Source organism: Gossypium hirsutum, chromosome D12 (genome assembly GCF_007990345.1).
Source record: "Gossypium hirsutum isolate 1008001.06 chromosome D12, Gossypium_hirsutum_v2.1, whole genome shotgun sequence".
In the NCBI taxonomy this organism is placed as follows: domain Eukaryota; kingdom Viridiplantae; phylum Streptophyta; class Magnoliopsida; order Malvales; family Malvaceae; genus Gossypium; species Gossypium hirsutum.
The window spans coordinates 10,743,210-10,766,577 of NC_053448.1; the positions used below are offsets into that span (position 1 = coordinate 10,743,210).

Here is a 23,368-nt window from a genome sequence, read left to right on the forward strand (position 1 = left end):
GAATAAATTAATATCTCTATCATATTGATCTAAAACACTATATATTAATATATATTCAAGGGTTGAAATTTTTTACATAAAAAAAACAGTTAGAAATTTTAAATTTACATCAAATTTGACATACACGATCTAAATGAATAGACCATGAAATATAACGGTGGGATCATTAAAGTATCAATCATATAGACAGTTATGAAAATGTGTAAAACTATTCTAGTTTTTACACTATGTAAGTGGATCCTCCCTATACAGAGTTACACCGTGTAAAAACAAAAGTAGTTTTACATGCTTCCGTAACTATCTATATGATTAATATTTTAATGATCTAATCCTTGAATTTATCAACATGCATGTAAATTTTCAAACAAATTTGTTATCTCTATCATATCGATCTAAAACACTCTATATATTAATATACATTCAACGATTGAAATCATTTTACATATTTTTAACAACATTAATTGAAAATAAAATATTTATAATACTATCATTATTTTATATATAATAAATATATAAAATCAATAATTATTCAAATCTATAAAATTTAAATTTAGTGATAATATTAAATATAGATTATAATAAAAGATAGACTTATATAATATTCTAATGTTTAATCATCAATGCATATATAAAAATTATTAATATATTATATATCAAACGATACATTATATAATATAGTAGAAGAGTTTACTTTCGAATGTTCGAAGAATATAGAGTACTGAGTTTTTAACTTTTACAAATTGCATTTGGGTATTGAGTTAAATTTCTTTTTATTTTTTACTTGAGATTTGTGCTAAAATTAATAATGAGTAAATTATTCAGGACTGAGATTAGTATAAGGGTAATTTACCAATAAAAGTTTTTTTTTTCAAAATTTACCGAAATGGGCCAACTATTTTATTATTTACCGGAATGGTCCATTTTCCGCGAAATTGCGTCCACGTCAGCGCGATGTCAGGGTACGCGCCAGGAAATCGCGTCCACGTCAGCGCGAATTGCTGACGTTGGCGGAAATCGCGCCCTAGAGGACGCGATTTGCTGACGTGGCATGAACAGTTTATGTTTTTTAGCTTGAAAAACTTTGAAAGGCCATAACTTTTGGCTCGGTTGTCCGATTGAGACGATTTTTTTTTATTTCGAATAAATTTTCAAGATCTACGCGCTGAGAAACTGCTTAGAGATGAATAGGGACTAATTTGTAATGTATAATTTGTTAGTTACGAGTATAGGGACTAAAGTATAATTATTTCAAAATTAGCATGAAATTTTTGTATTTAAGAATATTTGAATGTTATGGAAGGATGAAATTGAATTTGAATTGAAAAACGAAACTTAGATTTGAAAATATGACTATTTAGGTTTTAGGGACTAATTTGAATAAAATGGAAAATTTTAGGGAACTTTTCAAAAATGAAATGAGCTGACTTATACCTATAACAGGATGATATAAGACAATTCTGTAAAAAAAGATCCGATGTTTGCTTCAAATAAATAAGGAAAATAATGATTTGAATGTTTCAAAATTCAATTTTAAACTGAAAAAATCAAAATTTAAGGGCAAAAAAGGATCTTTTTCGATGAAAACTACGGCAAACCGCCTTAGGCTGTTTGCCAGCGCGTAGATCTCGAAAAGTTATTCGAAATAAAAAAAATCGTCTCAATCGGACAACCGAGCGAAAAGTTATGGCCTTTCAAAGTTTTCCAAGCTTAAAAACATAAACTGTTCAGCCACGTCAGCAAATCGCGTCCTCGTAGGCGCGATTTGTGTCCACGTAAGCAAATCGCGCTGACGTGGACGCGATGTCCTGACACGTACCCTGACATCGCGCTGACGTGGACGCGATTTCGCGAAAATGGTCCATTCCGGTAAATAATCAAAAAATCGGCCCATTTCGGTAAATTTTGAAAAAAAAAGGGCTTTTATTAGTAATTTTCCCTTAGTATAATATATTTGAGTTTTGGAATAAATATTCTAGAAATGAGTATTAGATTTGTCGAAACCATTTTTTTGAAAAAACAAAAATTTTAGGTTGTCGACTTTAAAAAATGAAAATTGGGAGTCGCCACCAATCTTTTATTAAGGTGTGATTGGATCACCTAAAAAAACAGCTTTGGTCTACGAGTTTTAGAAAAACGGATCTGGGAGTCAGTTACGTTCGAGGAAGGATTAGCACTCTCGTAACGCCCAAAAATTGGTACCTAGTTAATTAATTAATGTCTTAATGTCGAAATTTTGAAAAATATAATCCTTAGCAAAAACTGAAAAACGTTACGTATTAATACACTTATCATTTCAGAGAAAGAAAATACCACACCCAATGTGTTAGGGCACGACATTTTAATTTCCTTAAAAATGAACTAGGCCAAAATACTCGCACAATAAAAATTTAAAAGAATATTCATTTATTCAAGATTTAAGAAATCGCAGCCCAATACGTTAGGACACTTCCTTCAAAATCCCAAACTCGGAATATTTCCTTTATTATTATTTTTTAGAAAAAATCTTCATTTCGAGAAATCAATGCGTCACATCTAATACGTTAAGACACAACGTGTTGAATTCCCAATAATGAGTTCTTATTTTTTGATTAAAGAGAAATGCTTGATTGATAGATTTAACGAAAAAAATCGGAACCCAATACGTTAGGGCTCGACTTCCTTGAAAATCCTAAATACGAGCATTGTCTCATTTTGACAATTTTCCATTTCTAAATTCGAGTAAAATATGATGTAATGTTATATTGTATGTATGTATATATGCATGTGAAAATTGTGAAAATAAGATAAAAAATATAAAAGTATGTATATGTGCATATATATTAGTAAATCATGAAAATATGTATATGTATATATTTAAATACTTATATATGTACAATATGTGTATAAAACAATAGAATATATAAAATAATAAAGAAAATATTTATAATAATTTAAAAAATAAAAAAAGTGTACGTATATATATTATAGAAAATGCATGTATATTTTGGGAAATAAATGTGTTACAAAACATATATGTATATAAAATATAAATGTATAAAGTATATAAAAAATTAGAAAAGTAAAATAAAAAATATAAAAAAATAGAAAAGTAAAATAAAAAATATAAAAAAGTATGTAAGTATAAAGTATATACGTATTTAAAAAAAGCTTAGAAAAAATATATATATTAAAATATGCATATATGTTATACCGTGTAAAAAACAATAGGTGAATACTATATAAAAAATGCATATATATATTATATAAGAAAAATGCATGTGAATGAATACAAAGGTAATGATAGTAATAATGATAATATATAATATAATAATAATGTTTTCTTTTTTAAATGATAATTAATTAAAATAAAAGTTTTAAAAATGGATTAAATTGAACTTAAAGACGGAAAATAGGGTGGATTCGAAAATAAATAAATAAGAATCAACTTGAACGCGCGAGCAACAATAGGGGATTGAAAGGGAAATTAATCCCACCCTCCAAAACGCTCGCATTGAGGGACCAAATCAAAATAAAAATAAAGTATGCGGCCTAAATTAAAAAAAAGTAAAACAGGTCTAATTGGAGTGCGCTGCAAAATGGAGGGCCTAAATTCGAAATTTCCCCATTAACAGAACGCGCGGATCCTCTTCTCCGGGTCGGGTCACCGTGCGGGTCATGCCTGGGTAAAACGGCGTCGTTTTGCTCTGTTATTTAAAAAAGATTTTTTTCCTAAAAATCATATTTACAGTAAAAAAAAGAAAAAAATAAAAAAATAAAAAAGATGAGAATCCTCTGCTAGGGTTTTTCGACCCCAGCCTTGCGCCGCCGTTCAACCGTGCGCTAAGGCCCCGATTGCGCCGGAGGTGGCACCGGCTCGTCGGCTCCGGCGATTAGGTGAGTTTCTCCTCTCTTTTCTTTTTTAAATCAATAATAGCTATATATATACATAAAAAAATGATGAACACCGAAAAATAAATAAATAAATAAATAAAGCCACCTTTATATTCAAAAAAGTTTGTATCTTTCTTTCTTTTTCTCTGTACTTTTCAGTGTTTCTATGTGTATTCTCCTCCCTTCTTTTACAGATTTTTGATGGCTTTTTATAGCCAAAATTACAGCAAAATAAAAGTAATAAAAATCCTATTTCGTTATTTGCTGCGTCTATTGCTGTTTGGATCCGCTTTTCTCGCAGGTATGGAGGCCGTGGAAGAGGCGTACGTGCGCGGAGGATGCGGCGGCAGTTAGGGAGGCTGCTGTTGGGCGTGCGGCTGAAGCTTGTTGCTTCTTAGGCTAGGTTTTTTTTGAATATGGGTTTGGGTTTCTGTAATTGGGCTATTTGGGTTGTATTGTAGTTGGGTTAAATTAGTGGGTTTATTTATTTTGGGTTTTAGATTGATCCCGGGAAAAAATTGGGTATTACAAGATTTATAAATTTAATAAGAAACACAAAAGTTATTTAATTTTTAATATAATATAATAATAAACAATAAAAAATATTTCCGTTAAGTGACATACATATCATACAATAAGCACTTCAATTATTTTATATAAAAGAGCTATATTAAATATATATGATTTATATTTTTTATAAGACAAATTTGAGTTGTGTTGTCATCGTATAAAAGTAAAATAAATTATTACATACTAAATTAAAAACATTTATAATTTCAATCCGTTAGAGCTCGCTCGATTTGATCCGACCCAATTTTAAAAAATTTTGAGTTCAAAAAATTTCAAATATAAAAAGACTTAAACTCAATAGGTTTGCCACCTCGAATCACATGAAATGTCAATCGTTGGGCGAAACATGCGGGTTTCGGGCTTTGTTAAACTATTTTGTTCCAACCCGTCTTAAAAGTTCCAACTTAAGAAAGCCCAAAATAAATAACAATAAGAAAGTAGAATTGGTCCTTACAACAAAAAAGTGAGTGTTCTAATCTTACCACAAAATTGATTATTTTTTTAATAATTGTGAGAGGAGAGAGAAATGGTTTGGTATCGAATTTAAATTTTTATAGTTATAATGTAATGTTGTTATAAATTTTAAAAGATTTATTCCATTATTAATATATAAAAATTAAACCGATTGAGTGAATGCATATTAAAAAATATGAAGTAAAAGGACACAAATTCAAATATATTGAAATGTAAGGATTGAAGAATAGTTACAGAGAGTTATCAGCCATTCATAAATTCAACCACAACTATGAACACAAAGTAGAGAGTGGCAGGCTGATAAAGTAGGAAGAAAGTGAAGTGGGAAATTTTATTTTCATCTATTACCGATACCCGAGTATATAATAGACCACAAGCATCAAATGTGGAAAACATGACATACATTACTCGCTAGAAAAGAAATAGAAACGGGTATCACCACCACAAAAAAAGTAGAAATGCAATAAAATTAACACAACATAGTGGAAGACGAAACAGTGCTGGTAAAAGTTTTATGCAAGGATTTCCTCCAATGGCTTGGCTTCAAGCTTGGGCTTCTCATTCTCAGCCTCCTTCTCCTTCAACTGTTGCTGCTCTTTGGCCACCTTCTTCAGCCTGGCAAGCTCAAGATCTTTGCTCATCTTCCTCCTATACATCTCAGCAAATGTGATGGGCTCCTCAAGGATTGGTTTCTCTCCCTCTCTGATCTTCAAGGGATACACTGTGGCATCGGGTGCTGGATTTTGGAATGTGGCTATTGACAATCTGCTGCAGTTTGAGTTCACCACTGCTTGGTGATCAGCATTCTTGAACCTCCCATTGCTCAGATACTGCTCACCATCAATTATTTCAGTCATTACTCCACTCTCGCATAAATCATAACAATTTCAATTTTTTTTCCAAGTAAAAAACTTACATGGCCATGGTCTCCAAGGTTGACCACAAAGGCTCCTTCCACAGGTTGGACAGTGATCCACGTCTTGCCATTGTCCCGGGTGGCCTGAAGCCCACCAACTTGGTCTTGAAGCAAGAGTGTGATGGTGCCTGGGTCAGTGTGGCGCTTGAGTCCTAAAGTGAGGTCAGGTTGAGGGCATTTAGGATAGAAGTTAACCACCACTTTCTGATCCATGTCCACACATGCCTTAGTCAAAGCCTCCTTCTCTAACCCCATGGCCTCTGACAACACCTCAAGAAGCTTGCAAGCTAGGCCCATCAACTTCTCGCTGTACTCCTTTGTAACTTCAATCCAACCCTCTGGCTTATCAGGCCACCTTGAATAGTCCCTGCTCTTCAATGGGTATGAAAAGTATGTCACAATCTCCCGCCAATCTTGCACTGCTTCTCCCTGGCATATAAACAATGATCCTTTGAGATCAATTTAATTATAGAATTATTAAAATACCTTCTCATATATATATTTTTTATCTTTTTATATATTGATTCAATACAAATTTAATCGAAATGAGATTTGTACTTAAAACATCCTATATAATAAACAATTAATTTTACTAGTATAACCAAAACATCGATTAATCTCTATGAGAGCTTTTAATAAATATATTTATTACATGCCATAAATCTATTTAAAAAAAATCATTTCCTACCTAATTAAATTTTATTTTATTATTTTTCATTAGTCTGATTTGGTTGCTTAGAATTTTGTTGTATCCTGCTAGTATAATAAAAGCCTCAAAAAACTTTCAGGCCTCAAAGTCTTGATTTTTTTTCCTTAATTCTATTTTTATGCAAAATATTTCAAACAATTTCAAGGTTGTAATGTGCTTCTGGGAAGAACATGTTTAAATTATCAAAACGGGGCTAGGTGTTAATACCTGAAGGTGGCTGGAGACGATGAAACCACCTTTCTTGCCACCAGACATATCGAACCGAAGCTTCTCTTCAGCAGGCAAAGCAAAAAACTCTCTGGCAAAACGGGTCATTTCGGACACGAGTTTAGTATCAACACCATGATCCACAACCTGGAAGACACCCCAATCCTCACAAGCCTCAACAATCTTCTTGCATATCTCACCCCTCTTGCCATCAACATCATCGATACCAGCAAGAGAGATGACAGGGATATCATTACTGAATTGGTTGTAAGCAACCTTAGGACGCTCATCTTCATCACGAACGAAGCTTGCCTGCAAGGTTTTCTCTTCCGCAAGAGCCGTCAGAGTTGAAGGAGCCATTGATGTTGCTTATGACTCTGAACTTAAACCTTTCCCCCACTTAAAAATGGGTTTGCGTTAAACGATCGAACGTTATAAGTTTAGTTGAGAACTGTCGAATACGTTTTTGGGTAAGACAGTGAAGTGAGGTGCATATAAATAAATATAAGGAGAGGGGTTCAGATAGGAAGGTGAAAAGAGGCACGGGGTGGTGAGGCTGGCCTAGCTGGGCAGCTGTAACTACCACCCTTACCTCGTGGCTCGTGTGTGACCGCGCAGTCAGCTACCAGACTTTCTTCTATTTCTATTTGGCGCTTCTAGAACCGGAGGATTTTATGAAGTTTAATGAAACCTATGGATGGGGCCCATAGGAACAGGACTTAGGTAACACCTTCGATTATTTTATAGTAAATTATTCTTTATATATTAAATTAAAAAACAATTTAAGTATTTATTCATTTACACTGTTATAATTTGGTATGACTGATAGAATAACTAAATAATTATACGTGGTATGGTACATATATTTTATTTTGATGTACATAGACTAATTTTTAAGAGTAAATATGGATGGAGATTTTAACAGGAGAATTGATTGTTAATTGTTATGATGTTAAATGACAAATCATACATTAGATTATATCACGTGTTTAATAATAATAAAAGGTCTAGAAATGGATTTAAGATGTGATAAATGTTTTATAAGATATAATAAAATATTAAAAATTAAAGAGAAAATATTTTGTATAGAAAATGTGGAGTCAATATGATAACAAATATCTATAGTAAAATATTTATATATATATATATAAAAACATGTGATAAATTTTTAAAACTGTTTATGAAAAAAAATACATTGTTAATATATAAAATACTAACCCAAAATTATATATATATAATATAAATATAACACTTGTGGCTCAGTCAACCTGGCACATTATCTTAAATTGATTAGAAATTTTTTTAATTTTAGAAGCAAAATTAAGAATTTAGTATTTGTTTTCTTTTTAAATATCAAATAAACACTTGTAAAGAAAGAAACTGATTTCAAGCACTGGAATCGTGAATTTAGTGAGACATTAGAAAATGTGTTGTTATATTTCTTTAATAAAAGAAAGGTAGGAGGTGAAAGAATGAAATAAATGCTATTTAAGTACTAAAGGGCAATAAATATATATATAATTAATTTAATTTAATTTAGCACTCAAAATGATATTTAAAATATTTTTATTCAGTTTAATCCATAAAGTTTCTAAGCTGGTATACCAATTAGTCCAATTATTTGTGTGGTTAAAAAAACAGGTGATGTGTCACGTTGAGGATGACAACAAGTTTTTCTATGAAATAAATTAAAAAAAAATACATATATTTAGAAAATGTGAAAATTCAGAAAATAATTGAAGGTAATAGAAAGTACTAACTTTGACTTATAAAACGTACGAGACCTGTTAATTCTTAGAAAATAATTGTTGACACGTGGTTTCTCTTTTGGTTTGACCGTTTACGACATGAGTTGAGTTGAGGAAGAGAAGTACGGAATGGGAACAAAAATAGTTTTTTTTTATTTTCTTTTGTTTTAATTAATTGTATGTTTACCTTCCAAATATATATTATAAATTTAAATTATTTTAGGGGTTAATAATAAATATAAATTTTTTAAAAAATTTGAGTAAACATTTTAAATTTTTTAGTTGTGTTGTTTTTTTTTGCCGTCTTGTGTATTAATTATTAATTATTATTAGGTTGTGAAGATTTACAAAAATAAAAAAAACTACTTAAAAATATAAAATTAATATATAGCAACAAGTAAAGTCATATCCACAAATATAAATGGTAATATTATTTCTTAAATAAAAACAAAAACTAAAATTCAGATTAAAAACTTAACAAATAAAGCAATAAATAAAATTTTTAGAAAAAAAATCAATGGTAAGAAACAATAATTAAAGGCAAAATCTTCATTTGATTCATAGATTCGATCATCAACGTATGTCCTTAATGCTTCTAATAAGTTAGTTTTAGTTCCTCACTCAACCTCGAACAACTCAATTCTTTTTCCTTGTTTGGTAACCAGGAGACAACTAGTTTGAAATTACTTCCCTAACCAATAAATAACTGTGGCGACGTGTTTTCTACTAAACCAGTTTTTTCTCCTAATTAAATTGTACTATCTTTTCCCAATGAAACTCTGATTAGTTTAGGATGTTTTAGTTATATTTTTACATGAATTTTAGCTTATAAATAAGCCTTTTAGCAACGCTAGATATTTTAGAATAACAAGAACAAATTTAAGAGAGAGTTTGTGGAAAATTCAGGAAAACTTTGTATTTCGGGTTCGAGGTTTGTTTATTTTCTCCATCTTGTACTCTTTGTTGATTTACTAATTAGTGAAGTTTTCTTTTCCTGTGGCTTTTATCTTTTTTCGGAGGAGTTTCCACATAAATATTTGTGTGTTTGATGTTCTCTATTTTCTTGTTCGTTGTTTATACGGGTCAATCCCCAACAAATTGGTATCAAAGCCAAGTTCAACTTTTGTAGATCGACTCATTTGAGATGGAAAAAATGAGATTCAACATCAAAAAGTTCAACGGGACCAAAAATTTTAATTTATAGCAATTTGGGATGACATGAATTCTAGTCTAGAACGGCTTAAAAAGGGTTATTACTAGGCAAAAGCCCGAAAATCTAGATCAATAAAAATGGGAAGAACTTGATGAGAAAACTTTGTTAACAATTCAGTTATGTCTCATGAACAATGTGTTATAGGAGGTGCTTACAAAGAAAACGACAACAGTCTTATGGAGAAAACTAAAAACCCTATTTATGACAAAGCATTCAATTTTTTCACTAAATTATTTCCCCATACTTTAAAATTTGTTTAAATTCATATATAGCTACCTAAAATTGCATGCCATTAATTTATACTTACATTCCATATTCTTATATTTCAATTAAAAATGTTGTAATACAGGGCAACGAATGGATCGATTTTAAGTTGTTGAAAATGTTTAGAGTTCGAATCTAAAAATTAAACAAACAAACAATTAGAAAAAATGAAAATAAAACAAATTTGAAAAGAAAGAGATTGAAACAAGAAGAGATAGATTTAGCCAATTATTAAACAAAAAAAATTGAATCTTGTTCTCCAAAAAAATGAGGCTAACTTTGAATTATTGAATCTAAAATTAAAAGATAAATAAATTTGGAATAATTTAAGAATAAAAAAATTAAGAATAAATAAAGAAAGATGGAAGGATGATAAAAAAAATGTTGATGGTGAGATGAGGAAGAACTATATTCAATGAAACCCCTTGAAGAACAAGCTTCAGTAAACTCCACGAATCACTTTAATTGACTTTCCAAGCTAGATAACTTGGCAAATTGAAATGTGAATAACTCCCGCTAACAAGCTCAAAGAAGATTGAGTTGAAAACTCTTCTAAAAGAAATAATAAAAGATTTCTTGCAAATAAGAAGAACTCAAAGAATACTTTTATTCAAATCAAAGTTGGATGCTCTATGGTGAGTGATTACCCTTTTTATACGAAAAGGGGGCTAAAAAAGAGAAACAAATCTGTAAAAACTAGCCTAAGAAAATGTTGTTGGCTAAGAAAACAAATCCCTGAAAACTAGTCTAAATATGTTGATTTCTTCATAAGAAACTTAAGGAGAAAAGAAAAGACTAAGTGAATTTGGCGAACTATATAAGAGTTGTGCATGGACCAAATTTACAAAAAGAAAAAAGCAAATAAATTTGGACTTACAAATAAACTTCCTAATTGGGTCATTGACAAATTAGGAAAAAAAAGCAATTAAGTCTTTAAGTGGTCCAAATTTAGACTTGTTCATGGTCAGGCCATCCAACTAGCCTGAAGACCTGTTTGAAAAGTGGGAGGATTTGGGCAAAAATAGGCCCTAAAAAAGGGGGTTAGACAAAAAAATAAGACTCATTTTCTAAATAGGTCGGGTACGGGGTAAGCTTTTTTGGGCTTGGATCCGAGCCGAATTTGCAAAAAAAAAAGTTGCTACTGTTTTGCCACTATTTTTCATTGTTTTGCTATCATTTCGCTATTATATTATTACTATTTTATTGTTATTTGGATATTGTATAACTATTGTTTTATTATTAATTTTTCTACTATTTTAGGGGTATTTGCTTGCTAATTTGCATTTATCGTGTTATTGAAGTATATTTTTTTTATTTTTTTTCATTTGTTGGGAAACATTTATTTTAATGTTTTTAGTGTATTTGTTGTATTATATATTTTATATAAAAAATAATATAAAAAATTTAATACGGACGGATTGAGTCTAGCTCGGGTTTTAGTTTTTTATCTGGTCTAGACTTGAAAAAAATTTTAAACCCATTTTTCGGGCCAAGCTCGAGCCTAGAAAATAGGCCTAAATTTTTTACTCGACCCAGCTCGGCCCATGAACAACTCTAATCCAAATGAGCTTCAGATGGATTATAATCTTCAAGGAAGTGTGCATTTGGGATGCTCACTTCAATACTTAAACTTTTCCAAGCTTAACAACATATTCCAATCGACTCAACTTTTGGGCTTGCATCCATGGGCAAAATTTACCTCAAAATGGAGTTTTGAATGTTTAAGCTCTTAAAATCATTTCTTTGAAGGTCATGGATTAATACATTCAATTGGGCTCTAATTTATTTGAATTCAATGCAAGTAATTGAGCCTTCATGAAAAATAAGTCCATCACATTTATGGGCATGAATTTGAGTCTTGATGCTAGCATAATGTTGTATATTAATTTTTATTATATATATATATGAAAAACTAATTAATTTGAAAACTTGTAATAGTTTACACATTACTTAAAAAAAATTCTTTACATATGAAAACATAATGAGAATGTGATACGACACAACACCTAATTTTTACTAAATATAATCACTATCACAATATTATGCAAAAATATAATATGAACTACAACATAAACAAACAAATTATTTTTAAATTGAATCATAATAATAAATTATACAAAACACAGCATGCCAAAAAAAAAATAGATATTATTAATATATGAAAATGTCAAATTTACCCAAAACAAATTATAAATTTATAAAAAATATAAATATATAAAATGTATAAAAAAAATTGTTATGTTGAGAAAATTTCCCCTTTTTATCTTAAAATCTTTATTATAAAAGAAAGTGGAAAATCTTTGCAATTAAAAATTTTATTTAGTTGTTAGTTGAATTGGTAAAGATGGAGATTTTGAGTTTTAAGTATTCAAATTTAAGACTCATCATTCACAATTTATGTGTGAGTTGCAAAGTCTCACCATATGCGACTGTCATGTGTGGGTTTAGTCCAGTTAATTCAGTTTGTTGACTTTAGTTTGGATTGTACCAGTTCTTAGTCTGATCGTGCCGTAATGGTTTGATTTTACTTTGTGATTCCTTAAACAGTCTATACCGTAATAGTTTGATATAGACATATATTTATATTTTTTTAACTGTACTTGTCACACTTATTTTTTTAATTTCATAAAAAAAAACCTCATTTAGTTATTTATTTTAGCTTATAAAATTGTAAAAAAAAATTACTATAACATTTCTACCCTTCAAATTATATTTTATATTTATAGGTTTTAACTTCAATTGAGATAATGTTTTGGTTTAATCGAATGAGTTTCTTTGTAACTTTTCATTTATTTTTGTTTGTTTTGATTCTCCTTTATTGTTTTTTTTTTCAATTTCATTTTTTTATTACTAAAATGTCACATGTAATTAGAATGTTGAAGAGATTTAAAATTCATGTCTCGAAATATAATTCGTTGGCTTGTCACATGTAAAATACAATTACTATAATTATTAATTAGTATGGATATATAACGAGCAATAATTACATATCTGATTTGACTTATGAAAGAACATGTAAGTATACGTTTCGCGCTTGTTTGAGTAATAGCAATGAGATTCCTCAATATCATGTTAACAATAATCAGGATTTCCGGAAGAAGATGTCATTCGTTTGATGAGAAATAAAAAGAAATATCGAAAATTCGAGTGGCTGAAGTCGAAGCAACTACTTTCGAAGTAACAAAGAAAAGCAACGACTGGAGTGGGAGAGTCAGAGTTTAATTATTAATTATTTTTAAGTTAAATTAAATAGTAAATATTTGAGTATTAAAATATATTTTAAGTTTTTGTACTCTTTGTATATTTAAAATTTAGTATTTTTATTTTTATAAATTTAGTCTCTCTATTTTTTAAATTTAAAAGTTCAGATCCAATTGTTAATACCATTAAATTCTTCTATTAAAGTCACTGGTGTCATATAACAAAAAAGTTGACATTACAATGGATTTGAATTTAACAAATAATTTTAATTGTATTAATAACTCTTAAATGTTACATCAACATTTTAATCAAAACAAAATATTTGAGCTAATCAATGAAATTGTAAAAAATTGAGATACCACATTGTATTAAAAAGTTGAAATATAAAGATTGAAACTTAAATTTGAATGTAAGATAGTGATTAAAATTGAGATTTGACCATTATTATATAATTTAAAATTTAAATGTAGCATAAAGACTAAAATTGAAATTTTATCGTTTTCCTATAAAATACAAAAATAAAAAATAAAAAATGAAAGGTTATTCCATGTGTCAGAATGCTTTGATATGTAGTTATATAGATTCTGGTATGAGATGGCAAAATGAGGTTGATATTCTTTGGTAGATAGAATAATTGATGGAAAATGAAAACAATGTGTAATCCTTCAAAACCACATTTTCTACATTATTCTATCAAAATAAGATATGCATATATGATGCATTTATATATATATATGAAATAATTTAATTTAATCATTTCTTATTAAGTTGCACAAGTTTTGGTTTCACAAACATTGATATTAAGGTCACATAGGGCTTTTGGCTTGTAACATTCTACAGCTTAGATTGGTACGAATTCAAAGAACAAGTTAACTCAAAATGGTTCGAGCACTATGAATAGTATAACACATGGCATTGCTCCAATTTCCCCCCATATATAATCATTAAGCTCACCACCTTTTTTATCCTCTCTCGCCTTCCTTTTCTCTTCGACAATGTGGAAGATATGATTCGATATTGCCTAGCATGAACAACTTAGCGGGTACTTGTGCACTATGATAGTGAAAAGCTAATTTTACGCTCATTGATTGGTTTACCATTTTGAGCATATTTTTTTTTAATTTTTTTGTTCTTTTCACTCACAATGCTTTTAGCCTTAACCATGCCTTTTTATTTGCTTGCTTTACTTTTAACTCTCACAATGTTTTTATTCAAGTTCATTTTTTTAAAAGACTTCCGATATATTTCTATCTAACCCTCAATGTTTGTGGCCTAACATCCATTCTATAATGCAATTCAATATCAGAGACTGTGAAAGGTTGAGTTTTTTTTTACTCAATTTAGGCTCAAGGTATAAAAAATATGTCAAGAAAGGATAATTTAAGGCTCAAATTACAGGAACTAAAGATAACGTAGCATATAGGTTGGTCATTTGGGCTTTAGGCTACACAAACAATGTCTTAGGTCATCCCTTAACAATTTAAATGAATATAAAAACAATACATGCTTTTACTTATTTCCATGAGTAATGTTGAATTCTTATGCATGCATGTACACATCTATCTACACAATTATTAATCATTTGGATAAAATTGAAAAAGAAATCACGAATTTTTAATTACCTCTATTCCATTTTGCAATGTAACTAGTTGAAATAAATAATTTATTCACAAAAAACAAGCATCATTCAAGGTTTGTACACTCAAAAAATCAATTGCATAATAGCATACCATAATTCACCAATTGTCAATCCAAATCATGTTCAAACATCATACTATAATTGAAATAAAAAGATACAATAACACACAACCATAAAAAGAAAATTGACTAAGCATGCAATTTTTCTATGAATGCCCCCACATTTAAATCACATATTGTTCCCAATGTTTGTCCCAAACAAAGATTAGAAGGTTTAATGAACTTCCTTGAATGGCGTGAACGCTTATCAATGCAAGCTAGGGTTGTTCACCTCCACGTTGAAGCTCGAATTTGTAGTGCAATTCTTAAGTGTGTGACTTGCATACAAAAACACAAAACACACAAAGAAAAATGTATGAAAATAACAAAATCAAAACAAAGCAAAACAAATGCAAGTTCCATCCAAAATAATTCAGTATTTAGTTAGTTACATTTCGTATAAAAAAATAAAGAAAATGCAAAGAAATGTAACTCGTAGTCTTCATCGAAGTCCAACTCCGGTTCTATGATCTACTTCTCATTTCCTCTACTTGTAACCCTTTTTTACGTTTGCTAAGGTGGTCAATTACGCGACTCGTCCTCACCCTGGTTGCGAAGGCCTACCCCATTGGTGGAAGGACGCTCGGGAGCGAACGCTGCCTCAATGTCATCCACATAAGGTTAGGGGTCATCGTCCTCTATTGTGTCCTCATCATCTTCTTCCTATTCACCGTTCCTCCCTCTTTCTTCTTCTTCTTGGAAGGATGCAACTCTTGGCTTCACCAGTCAATACGAATCACCCAAACTGTGCCTAGCCTCATAGTGATCAACGAACGACTTCATGGCTTCCATCATTAGTGTGTTGTATTGCAGCATCTTTAGCAACTTGTCGAGTGGTGTTTATGAACCTCCAAGAGCTTTCTTTGAAACAAATCCTCTACAACTCTTTGAATTGATAGAGCAAGGAGTCGTCGATTCTGCTGCGAGTGGGGTGATGAAATTGCTCAGTCGGTTTCATAACCACCCCCACTTTACGGTATAAATTTGTAATTAGGTGAGAGAAATGGATATCAACCTTGCCTCTCGCCACACATTTCTTCATCTCCTTGCTAATCCATCTTCCCAAACACATGTGCTTACATTGCAAGATAGAATACAACAACACAACTCGAAAGATGTTAATCGTGTTAGTGTTAAGAACATGGATAACATGGGTACAAATGAATTGCATCCACATTTTTTCTAGGGGAACTTAATAGCTTAATTGAAAGATAGGAAAATTTTTGTATGGTTCCCGTTTCCACTATCCCGTATTCTCAGTACTTAAAATGGCGTCTATGTTGACATTGCTATAAAATTGTAAATCTATTGCAGTGTACATTTTCAATCAATGTGGAGATTTGTTGAGGTTGATTGAAAATGTTGAGTAAATTAACAAAAAAATGAAGAAAGGAGTTCAAACCTGTATGTAAAGAATCCCACCTTCCTAAGGAAGCAAAGGGTAAAGGAGTTGCAAGTTTGTATAAGGAGGCTTACAAATGCCCTAAGTCAAGTATCGAGCATTATATTTGACGTTTTCAAATTCTCTTTTTTTTTTCTTTTGTTTAAGGTTATTTTCTCATTTTAGAGTGTTTAGGAGGTGTAAATAAAAATTTCCTTTGGAAGTTGATGGGTGTCGAATCCACCAATATAAACCTACGCCTAATTTGCAATTTAAGCAGTATAGGGAGTAGGGTCGATCCCTCAGAGACTGGGTTTACTGCAAATTGTTGCTCTCTTGACCAGATTTATGTCGGGGCAGTTGTTGTGCCCAAGATGTTAGGGGGGATAAAATCGAAAACTTGGAACCTGAAATAAACAAATAAAACGCGTAAAAAGTAAAAGTTGATAACATAATAATAAAAACAGTTAAATAAATATGAAGAAAAATTAATTAGAATAAGCTCAGCTTTAGGCACGGATTTTCCTTGTCTTTGAACCAATCCTCGAAATTAGATGAACTCCTCTTTTCCAATAAGCTAGTTATAGCTACCAAGGACGCCTCGGACACCAACTCTTCCTTGTGTAAATTAGTTATGGAATGTCCAATAACTAACCCTTACCGACCGAACAACCACGAAACGTTCGTGATTTAGAACTCCGGCAGCTTTGCATTCTAGAAGTGCCTAGCTCGAACCAATACCCTCAACCGCGTGGGACATTTAAATCCGGTTACTATTTCCCTTGACGGAACCAAACAGCAATCTCCACTTGGCACGCCAATGTGTTCACATAAAACCGATTAGAAACGTTCCTTTCGGAATTCCAACTGTACGTCTAACCACACTAAATCAAACGACGTCTTTTTTGACTTAATGTTGGTCTGACTTTGTGAGCTGACAAAATCATAGTCTTAATCCGGAGAAATAATAAGTATTGGAATTCAGGAGTTAATTTGCTCGGGTTCGTAACTCACGGGTTTTGACGAGGCTAATTCCAACCTAAAGCTGAAAATGGATTTAGTTGGCTAAGGTTTGGGACATGTTAGTATTGGATAAATTAAATAAGGTAAAATGGGTGAAAGGATGGGTGACGTGATTGAGTATGGGGTTGACTATTGGAAATGAAAAGGGAATTTGAAAAAGAAATTGTAAATGGTAAGTGGTAACAAGCTCGAAATTTAGGAATTGAAAGTAAAAGAAACTAAAGACAATAAATAAATTCGTGAATAGTTGAAAGTAAAGGTAAATGGGTGGTTGGCTACTGGAAATTAATAAATTGAAGGAAAAGAAACTAAAGACAACAAAATGTAACGTGAGAATTAAAGAAAATATTGCTTTGAAAGATGAGAGCTTCATTTATAACTTGATGATTAAAATGAACAATGTAGCATCTATTTATAGTAGTGACATTGCTAAATGAAGAGCCAACTAGTATAGAAAATCAATGAAAAATATTCCATGATATAAAAAATATCCCAAAATAATCTCCCACTAAGTCAACAATTTCAGCTAATTATTCTTGGAAAAATTCTGCTTTGGCCCTCATTCTTTGCTTCTTTCTTCAATCTAGCCCAATTGTTTCATTTTTCTTCTATTTAGCCCCAAATTGCATTCCTGCACAAAATTCAATAAATATGGCAAAATTATTGGTGCATTCTCATAAATTAACCAATTTAATTACATAAAATATGTAACTTTAGCATTTAATCAAATCCCCCCTACTTAGCTTATGCTAGTCCTTGAGCATTTTGTATGTTTCTGCAAAAGGAAAAATTTTCTCCAAAATAGGACTTGACCCCCATGGTTTGCACAATTCAACAATTTAATTCTAGCACATTAACATCTCAAATAACCTAGCCTAAGAAGTTAGTAAATATATTTCAGAGATAGACTTACCCTTCATTTTATTTTATTATTTGTACTTAGGATATTTTCGAATTTTTTTACGCGAAACATAATGACAACCCAAGCACCATGTTCCGGTTACTCAATTCGGACGTCTTTAAGCGGGTTATTTCGCCCTACTCATGATAACTTGTTAGCGGAGTGAGTGCAAAGAAATTGGGTAGCCACACGAACCTTTTTACGCGAGATGTGATGACAACCCAAGCACCACGTTCCGGTTACTCAGTCCGATGTACAGCCCCAATTTTTCACTCTTAACATTCGTATCAGAGGAGTATTTTTATTTTTTTATTTTTTTTGTTTTTTTTGTTGAAAAGATTTGACATATGATAAAAGGTAAGCAGTCAAGCAAACTCATAATTCCAAAAATTTCTTACCCACTAAGTCTAGGTTATTAAAAAGTTTCATGTGTAAAAATTAAATAGCTAAATAGGTCAAACCATAAGTGTACCATCAAAAGAAAAAGTTTACCTTTTACCGAAAACATGCAAAAATAGCGATGACAGATAAGCAAATTAGAGCCAATTTATATTTCTCTCCCCCTACTTATTTTACATTGTCCCAATGTAATTTAAAGAATAAAAGTAAAGATAAGTAGGAGAAAGAGAGAAAAAGAAACTCCCCATGTATTTAAAGAATAAATGTAAAGAATTTTGTGGGTTGATATGTGGAATTTAATTTTGTCTTGGAATGTTTCCTGCAAAAATAAAAATGAAAATAAAATAAAATAGTAAAAATAAATAATAATAATAGGAAAATTAAAATATTTTTTTTTCAAATTTATTAGCTAAGCTATAAATTCGAGAAATAAATTATTAAAAACCAAGATTATGAGATTTGGTAAAACAGTCGTGATAAATGCACCAAGTAGGTTCCCAGGAAAGAGAGATGAGTCACAATGGACATACTTAAGTACCAAGTCTTTCCTTAGACAGAACTAATCCTCGACATGCATTTTCATTTTCCATTTTACCAAAAAATTTATTTGCATAAAGGAAAAGAAAATTTGGGTTGCCTCCCAACAGCGCTCGTTTCAACGTCGTTAGCTCGACGACCTATTATTCAAATTTTGGGCTCCTCGAGAACAATCTTCTCAATTATGTGCATTTGAAAATTCTCGTAGAAGGGTTTCAATCGTTGACCATTCACCTTAAAGCACTTCCGGGTTTCTTCACTTTGAATTTCCACTACACATTGAGAATAAATTAGTAATAGTAAATAGACCTATCCATTTGGATCGAAGCTTACCAGCTAAAATTTTTAAGGTGGAATCGTATAGGAGAACTTTCTGTTTTATTGAAAACTGATTCCTAATGATTATCTTATCGTGGAATGCCTTCGTCTTTTCTTTATAAACTCGAGCATTTTCATATGCATCGTTTCTAATTTCCTCGAGTTCCTGAATGTCCAACTTTCGAGCCCTTCCTGCAATCTCCATCTCCATATTACATTGTTTAACTACCCAAAATGCCTTGTGCTCTAATTCGACTGGGAGATGGCACGGTTTACCAAAAATGAGTCAATAATGTGACATGCCTATTGGTCCATTGTAAGCTATCCTATAAGCCCAAAGCGCGTCATTTAGTCTCAAGCTCCAATCCTTTCTGTTAGGTTTAAGAGTCTTTTCCAAAATAGACTTGATTTCTCGATTCGACACTTCAGCCTGTCCGTTTGTCTGTGGATGGTAAGCAGTAGAAATTCGTTGAGTCACTCCATACTTCTCCATAAGTGCACTTACGAGCTTATTGCAAAACTGAGTTCCTCTATCACTGATTAATGCTCGTGGAGTGCCATACCTGGAAAAAATAGAACTTTTAAGAAAGTCAACCACAATCTTAGCATTATCATTACAAGTAGCCTTTGCCTCTATCCACTTAGAAACATAATCAACAGCTAAGAGTATATAAAAATTACCGAAAGAATAAATAAAATGACCCATAAAATCGATGCCCCACACATCGAAAATTTCGCAAATATGGATAGGAGTAAGGGGCATCTCATTTCGACGACTAAGGTTACCGACTTTTTGGCATTTTTCACAGGTTTTGCAGAATAAGAAGGCATTACGAAATATGTTTGGCCAAAATAGTCCACACTCGAGAATTTTATGTGCAGTGCGTTTAGGTCCAAAGTGTCCTCTACATGCATAAGAATAACAAAAAGTTAAGATAGACTGTACCTCTGTTTCTGCTATACACCGTCGGATTACCTGATCAGAGCAATGCTTCCAAAGGTAGGGATCGTCCCAAATGTAATATCAAGCATCCTTTTTGATCTTATCTTTTTTAGACATTGGTAATTCTAAATATATAATACCTGTGACGAGGTAATTTACTATGTCTGCGTACCAAGGATGAATCGCATTTGCTGAAAACAGGTTTTCATTTGGGAAGTTGTCTTTCAATGGTGTGTCATCCACTGGAATCGGTAATCGACTCAGATGATCAGCTACTAGGTTTTCGCATCCCTTTTTATCCCGGATTTCAAAATCGTATTCTTGTAAAAGTAGAATCCACCTAATCAGTCGAGGTTTTGCCTCCTTCTTCCCTATCAAATATTTCAAAGCTACATGATCAGAAAAAATAATCACTTTAGTTCCCAATAGGTAAGATCTAAATTTATCTAAAGCAAATACAACAGCTAATAATTCTTTCTCAGTGGTTGTGTAATTGCTTTGGGCAACATCTAAGGTTTTCGAAGCAAAGTAGATAACATGAGGCTCTTTCCCTATTCTTTGGCCAAGAACAGCTCCCACACTTCGGTCACTTGCATCACACATGATTTCGAACAAAAAGTTCCAATTTGGTGGTTGCACTATATGGGCGGAGACCAATTTCTACTTCAGCACGTCAAATGAGTCTTTACAAGTCTGATCAAATTCAAATTATTTATCCTTCTGTAATAGACTGCAAAGCGGTTGCGCGATCTTCGAGAAGTTTTTTATGAATCGTTTGTAAAATCCTGCATGGCCAAGAAACAAATGAATTTTCCTCACAGATGTGGGGTAAGGTAATAAGTTAATAATATCTGTTTTTGCTTTATCGCTATATGACCCAAAATTAATCCTTTGTAAAGTGGCATTTTTCATAATTTAAAACAAGATTAAATTCTAGGCATCTTTGTAATATTTTAGGAAGATTATCGAGACATTCGTTAAAAGAGTTACCGTACACCGTGAAGTCATCCATGAAGACTTCAATGATTTTCTCAACATAATCGGAGAATATGCTCACCATGCATCTCTGAAAAGTGGCTGAAGCATTACAGAGTCCAAACGGCATTCGTCTATACGCAAACGTTCCAAAGGGGCAAGTAAAAGTTGTTTTGTCTTGATCTTCAGGCACCACCGGAATTTGGAAAAATCCTGAATATCCATCGAGACAACAATAATAGGTCTTACCAGCTAATCGCTCGAGCATTTGATAAATGAAGAAAAACAGAAAATGGTCCTTTCGGGTAGCTGCATTCAACTTTCTGTAATCGATGCAAACCCTCCATCCATTCTGGACTCGGGTAGGAACTAGCTCTCCTGATGAATTTTGCACCACTGTCACGCCAGTTTTCTTGGGTACGACATGAACCAGGCTAACCCAATCATTTTCAGAGATCGGGTATATCATTCCAGCATCCACCAGTTTCTAGATTTCCTTTTTTACTACCTCCATCATGGGCGGATTAAGGCGCCTCTGAGCATCTCTCTTTGGTTTCGTGTTATCTTCGATGGAAATTCTGTGCATACAAGTGGATGGACTTAGCCTTTTATGTCGGCTATTGTCCAACCAATAGCTTCCTTATAATCCCTCAAGACTCGAACTAGACTTTCCTCCTCGTGTTTGGTTAGTTTGTTTGACACTATCACCGGTAAGGTGTCTTTCTCTCCCAAAAAGACGTACTTGAGGTGGTCCGGTAATGCTTTAAGCTCCAAGGTTGGTGGCTGCAAAATCGAAGGCAACATTTTAATTTGGGAAGGTAATAGTTGAAATTGGTTACCTCGATTTGTCAATGATGGTTGCGTCTCAAAGTGTTTGACAATTTCTCGCAACGGATTTTCTATAATTGATAATTCCTCGAGACACTTAAAACATTCATGTCAATGCTTCTGTAAAGGACAATTTCCAACTCATCAAAGTCATAATATTCAGAAAAATTTTGAGTTAAACAATCTATACTATTGATACTGGAAATATTTGATAATGAGTTAGGATGACTCATGGCTTCGTAGACATTGAATTTCACGATTTTGCCATCAAACTCTATTGTCAATGTTCCCATCTGAACATCACTTTTTGCGTTTGCGGTACTTAGGAACGGTTTTCCAAGTAAAATGTCAGACGAATTAGTTGAGTTATCATCCTCCATATTAATAATGTAGAAATCTGCAGGGAAAACTAATTCGTTAACTTTAACAAGGACGTCTTCAAGCAACCCTTCAGGATAGATGACTGACCTGTCCGCCAACTGAACTATTACTCTTGTCTTTTTCAAAGGACCCGCGTTAATCAACTTATAAATAGGATAAGGCATAACATTAATGGAAGCCCCTAAATCACACATGGCTTTTTTAATGCCTACATTACCTATCTCATAGGAAATAGCAAACATACCTTACTCCTTGTATTTAGGCAGAACTTTCTTTTGCAGTACTGCGGAGACATTTTCTCCTACATTTACTCTTTTGTTACCTATTAACCTCCTCTTGCTAGTGCACAATTCCTTGAGGAATTTCACATAACGAGGGACTTGTTTGATAGCGTCGAGAAAAGGGATATTTATCTCCATCTTTCTGAATGTTTCGAGGATTTCTTTTTCCTCCTTCTCTTTTTTATCCTTTACGAGCCTCCCTGGAAAAGGAGGTGGCATCACAACTGGTTTCTAAATTTCTGATTCTGATTTGGCTTTTGGATCAGAAATCTGTTTCTCCCGTTCCTTGTCTTGCCCATGACTTTTGTCGGGAATTGGTTTCAGAATTTTTCCGCTACGAAGAGTTATTGCACTTGCATTTTGCCGAGGATTCAGCTCTGTCTGGGAAGGTAATTTACCTTGAGATTCCAAACGATTAATTGCCATCGAGAGTTTACTAACTTGATTAGTTAACTCCTGTATTGATGCGTCTGTCATCTGTTGATATTTTGC

The 23,368-nt window shown here is 32.1% G+C and overlaps 3 protein-coding genes and 2 long non-coding RNA genes across 5 annotated transcripts; 1 reads left to right on the top strand and 4 right to left on the bottom strand.

Annotated features, from left to right (window-relative positions):
* Window positions 1-3,380: 3,380 nt before the first annotated feature.
* LOC121224673 (uncharacterized) lies at window positions 3,381-4,035 on the bottom strand. The gene is made up of 2 exons (XR_005922366.1): window positions 3,977-4,035; window positions 3,381-3,683 (listed from the first exon to the last, which is right to left on the bottom strand). It is a non-coding gene; the product is annotated as an uncharacterized lncRNA (long non-coding RNA).
* Window positions 3,715-4,446, top strand: LOC107947515 (uncharacterized). Its single transcript, XR_001697149.2, has 2 exons — window positions 3,715-3,873; window positions 4,172-4,446. It is a non-coding gene; the product is annotated as an uncharacterized lncRNA (long non-coding RNA).
* Window positions 4,447-5,220: 774 nt separating this feature from the next.
* Window positions 5,221-7,109, bottom strand: LOC107945804 (naringenin,2-oxoglutarate 3-dioxygenase). The gene is given in 3 exon segments (NM_001327494.1): window positions 5,221-5,744; window positions 5,831-6,259; window positions 6,747-7,109. Coding segments are annotated over 3 exon segments (1,107 nt in total). The 5' UTR covers window positions 7,107-7,109; the 3' UTR covers window positions 5,221-5,426.
* A 12,188-nt stretch (window positions 7,110-19,297) lies between these two features.
* Window positions 19,298-19,679, bottom strand: LOC107942693 (uncharacterized). The gene is made up of 2 exons (XM_016876405.1): window positions 19,484-19,679; window positions 19,298-19,422 (listed from the first exon to the last, which is right to left on the bottom strand). The coding sequence occupies exons 1-2, from the start codon at window positions 19,677-19,679 to the stop codon at window positions 19,298-19,300; spliced, it is 321 nt and encodes a 106-aa protein (XP_016731894.1).
* Window positions 19,680-21,986: 2,307 nt separating this feature from the next.
* On the bottom strand, window positions 21,987-23,095 carry LOC107942698 (uncharacterized). Its single transcript, XM_016876416.1, has 3 exons — window positions 22,918-23,095; window positions 22,319-22,812; window positions 21,987-22,169 (listed from the first exon to the last, which is right to left on the bottom strand). Exons 1-3 carry the CDS (start codon window positions 23,093-23,095, stop codon window positions 21,987-21,989), a joined length of 855 nt encoding a protein of 284 aa, XP_016731905.1.
* Window positions 23,096-23,368: the final 273 nt, after the last annotated feature.